Source organism: Otolemur garnettii, unplaced genomic scaffold, assembly GCF_000181295.1.
Source record: "Otolemur garnettii isolate 467f Iridium unplaced genomic scaffold, OtoGar3 scaffold00219, whole genome shotgun sequence".
Lineage (NCBI taxonomy): Eukaryota > Metazoa > Chordata > Mammalia > Primates > Galagidae > Otolemur > Otolemur garnettii.
In genome coordinates this window covers 1,620,868-1,624,576 of record NW_003852614.1, presented here as the reverse complement: position 1 = coordinate 1,624,576, position 3,709 = coordinate 1,620,868, and the positions used below count along the sequence as shown (strand labels likewise).

Sequence of the window (3,709 nt, the reverse complement as noted above, 5' to 3'; positions counted from 1 at the left end):
GAGGCTGAGGCAGGAGACTCGCTTGAGCCCAAGAGTTGGAGGTTGCTGTGAGCATGATGCCATGGCACTCTACCCAGGGGGATAGCTTGAGGCTCCGTCTCAAAAAAAAGAAAGAAATATATTTGTGGGTCTTTCCGCAAATGATAACAGGTAACAACAAAACAGCCAGTGTTTAATAGTGCATTCTGTTTAATAATTTAGAAAATACAAATGAAGAAAAAAGATAACCTAAACAAAAATCATTTATCGTCCTATTATTCGGAAATAAAAATCAAAATGTTAATAATTGGTATTCTTTGATATTTTCCTATACATACACTTAACAGTTTTTTAAATTTATTTGATTTTATTTTTACTTAACAGTTATTTTAACCTGCTTTTTTACAGTTAACTTTATTGTGAACACTTTTTAATGAGTGATTCTTTATCAATCCTTTTCAAAATCGAAAGACATATATCGCATTGGATCATACTTCAATGATACTTTTGTGAGGAACATGATAATGTGGTCCAGATGCATTCTGAGAGTTCAGATAGGAATTAGATGCTTTCATTGACTATAAAAAACAATGTTGTTGCCTTTTAAAATGAAGACTCTTTTAATCAAAGAATTATATGCCATAATCTCTTCTTTTTATTTAACTTGTAGGATTTTTATTTAATTACCGTAAGTTAGAATTGCTTGAAATAGGGAGCCAGTAGAATTATAAAGCTTTGAATGGCTTTTTCAGTGATTTGGCTACCTTCATGTCACTCAGTTGTATCTTTAATTGTTTGACTTCTTATCTTTTAAGGGGCTATCAAGAGGGGATACAGTCTAAGGTTTTTTGTTTGTTTGGTGCTTTTTATTTATTTTGAGTAGTGCAAAGTCATGTCACCCACAGAACTTTTAGTCTGCTATTCCTAGGAGACTGTCTTAAGAGAACAATCTCAATTTTATTATAATTAATTGCTGAAGGAAATGGAGTATATTGAATGTATGAAAATGTTAGAACACCACTATGCATGCAACTGCTGTTTTGCCAGGATATAATGCAACTGTCCTGGCCTATGGGCAGACTGGGTCTGGAAAAACCTATTCGATGGGAGGTGCATACACTGCAGAACAAGAAAATGAGCCAACAGTTGGGGTCATTCCTAGGGTAATACAACTACTCTTCAAAGAAGTTGATAAAAGGAGTGACTTTGAATTTACTCTGAAAGTGTCTTACTTGGAGGTAAGTGATTTATTTTTAATTATTATGAATTCAAAATTATCTTTACAGAAAAATTCAACTCAGATTTTTTCCTGGCATGACTCAAATTGTAAATTGCATTTTTAATAAATTGATAGAGAAAACTTATTGGCTCAGTTAGATCTGGCTCCCATGGAATTCTTTCCTTGCTGTTAGAATAGTTTCTTTAATCTGATTATTAAAGGAATCTTGTTAAATGGCACTGCCATTTAAAAAGATGATATAAATTCTTTAATTCTAGTTTTTCTCTATTACTGATTCCCTATAGAGTCCACAGAAAAGTGTTTGATTTCCCTTTACTGTTTTGATGCTTAAATGATAATGCTGCTGCCTCATGAAGAATGTTATAAAAACCAAGTGAAATGTTAGGCTGTGTAAGTGGTGATAGAGTGTGTTAATTCAGCAGATATTTATTGAGCACCTACTGTGTGCCAGGCCCTATGCTAGGCACTTGGATATATCAGGTACTTGCGATTTATCAGTAAATAAAACAGATTAAATTAGGAAATTTAACTTTGTGGGAGTTTATGTGTTAGTATGTATATTAGTAGGCAAGTAGACTGGCCAGTTATATCTAATCTCATGACACCAAAAACATCTTTAGAGAACTAATGGCTTCTGGAAAACTAGCTGGTTAGTTCTATAGCATTTATATCTTTAAGGAAGAATAATAAAACTGGTACAATTTAAGCATGCAATTATAAATTATGTGTGAATACTTCATCCTGAAGTTGAATCTCAATGTGTTAGTAGGTATTAGAGGTGTAGAATTAGAAGAGTGAAAGTTAACAGCATTAGATTAGCTTTCTTGAGTCTCTTCATTAACCTAGTCGCAGCCAAGGTAAACAAATACAAAAATAACTTGGGCTTGGCGCCTGTGGCTCAAGTGGCTAAGGCACCAGCCACATATACCTAAGGTGCCGGGTTCGAATCCAGCCCAGGCCTGCCAAACAACAATGATGGCTGGAACCAAAAAATAGCCAGGCGTTGTGGTGGGCGCCTGTAGTCCCAGCTACTTGGGAGGTGGAGGCAGGAGACTTGCTTGAGCCCAGGAGTTGGAGGTTGCTGTGAGCCATGATGCCACGGCATTCTACCCAGGGCGACAGCTTGAGGCTCTGTCTCAAAAAATAAATAAATAACTTGGGAAATTGGTATGTTAAATAATGACGCCAATAGCAATGGCAAATATACTACTTAAATATGTGCTTAAGCACTGTTCTAAGTATCTAAAGTTATGCTTACTGTTTAAATATTAGTTGCTACTTCTCCTTTTTGCACCTTCATCCCCCCCACCTAAGGACCCATTATTCACATTTTAATAAGATTGGTGAATGTGATGGTATTAGGACACCATCAAAGAACTGAATTTGGGTACTTGTGTTATTTTACATGTGTTCTATTTTTAAGAAACTCTAAGAGAGCCGTTTCAATTGTGTTACAAGTGATATGTGAATTCATTCTTGTAGCATATCAAATGATTATTTAGGCTCGGCGCCTGTGGCTCAAGTGGCTAAGGCACCAGCCACATACACTTAAGGTGGCAGGTTTGAATCCAGCGCTGGCCCGCCAAAACAACAGTGACGGCTGCAACCAAAAAATAGCTGGGCATTCTGGTGGCGCCTGTGGTTCCAGCTACTTGGGAGGCTGAGGCAGGAGACTCGCTTGATCCCAGGAGTTGGAGGTTGCTGTGACCTGTGATGTCACAGCACTCTACCCAGGGGGATAGCTTGAGGCTCTGTCTCAAAAAAAAAAAAATGATTACTTACAGGGTTAAAGGCCTTTTCTTCATTCTAAAAATAATACATATTCATTGTAAACAAATTTTTAAATACAAAAAGTCACAAGAAAGTTTAAATTATCTGTATTGTGCTTATGGCTCAGTGGATAGGATGCCTGCCCCATATCCCGAGGGTGGTAGGTTCAAACCCAGCCCCAGCCAAACTGCAACAAAAAAATAGCCAGGTGTTGTGGCGGGTGCCTGTGGTCCCAATTACTCAGGAGGTTGAGGCAAGAGAATCGCCTAAGCCCAGGAGTTGGAGGTTGCTGTGAGCTGTATGATGGCCAGGGCACTCTACCGAGGGTGATAAAGTGAGACTCTGTCTCTACAAAAAAAAAAAAAAAAGTTTTAAATTACCTATGACTCCACTACCCAGAGATTGCCACTGTTAACATCTTGATTTGCCACTTTATTTTTAATAATGCCAGATTTATAATGAAGAAATTTTGGATCTTCTATGCCCGTCTCGTGAGAAAACCCCTCAAATAAATATACGGGAGGATCCTAAGGAAGGCATAAAGGTATGTTTGTCTCTTATTTCATGTTATTAAAAATTGTTGGCAGCATCCCTTTTATTTGCCACTGTAGTTATAAATGGCTGCTAATATCTTAGATGTCTTTCAGGTTTTATGTGATGCCTCTGTTAATCTAGAGGGGAGATCTAGTGGGAAAGGAAGGCTGCATATTTAATTTCGTC

The 3,709-nt window shown here is 37.3% G+C and overlaps 1 protein-coding gene across 1 annotated transcript in view; it reads left to right on the top strand.

Moving 5' to 3' along the window:
* Window positions 1-3,709, top strand: part of KIF4A (kinesin family member 4A) — a 150,235-nt gene that overhangs the window by 8,694 nt on the left and 137,832 nt on the right. The window contains exons 4-5 of the mRNA XM_003801762.3: window positions 1,027-1,217; window positions 3,441-3,533. Coding sequence (XP_003801810.1) covers window positions 1,027-1,217; window positions 3,441-3,533 — 284 coding nt within the window. The remainder of the gene's footprint in view (window positions 1-1,026; window positions 1,218-3,440; window positions 3,534-3,709) is intronic.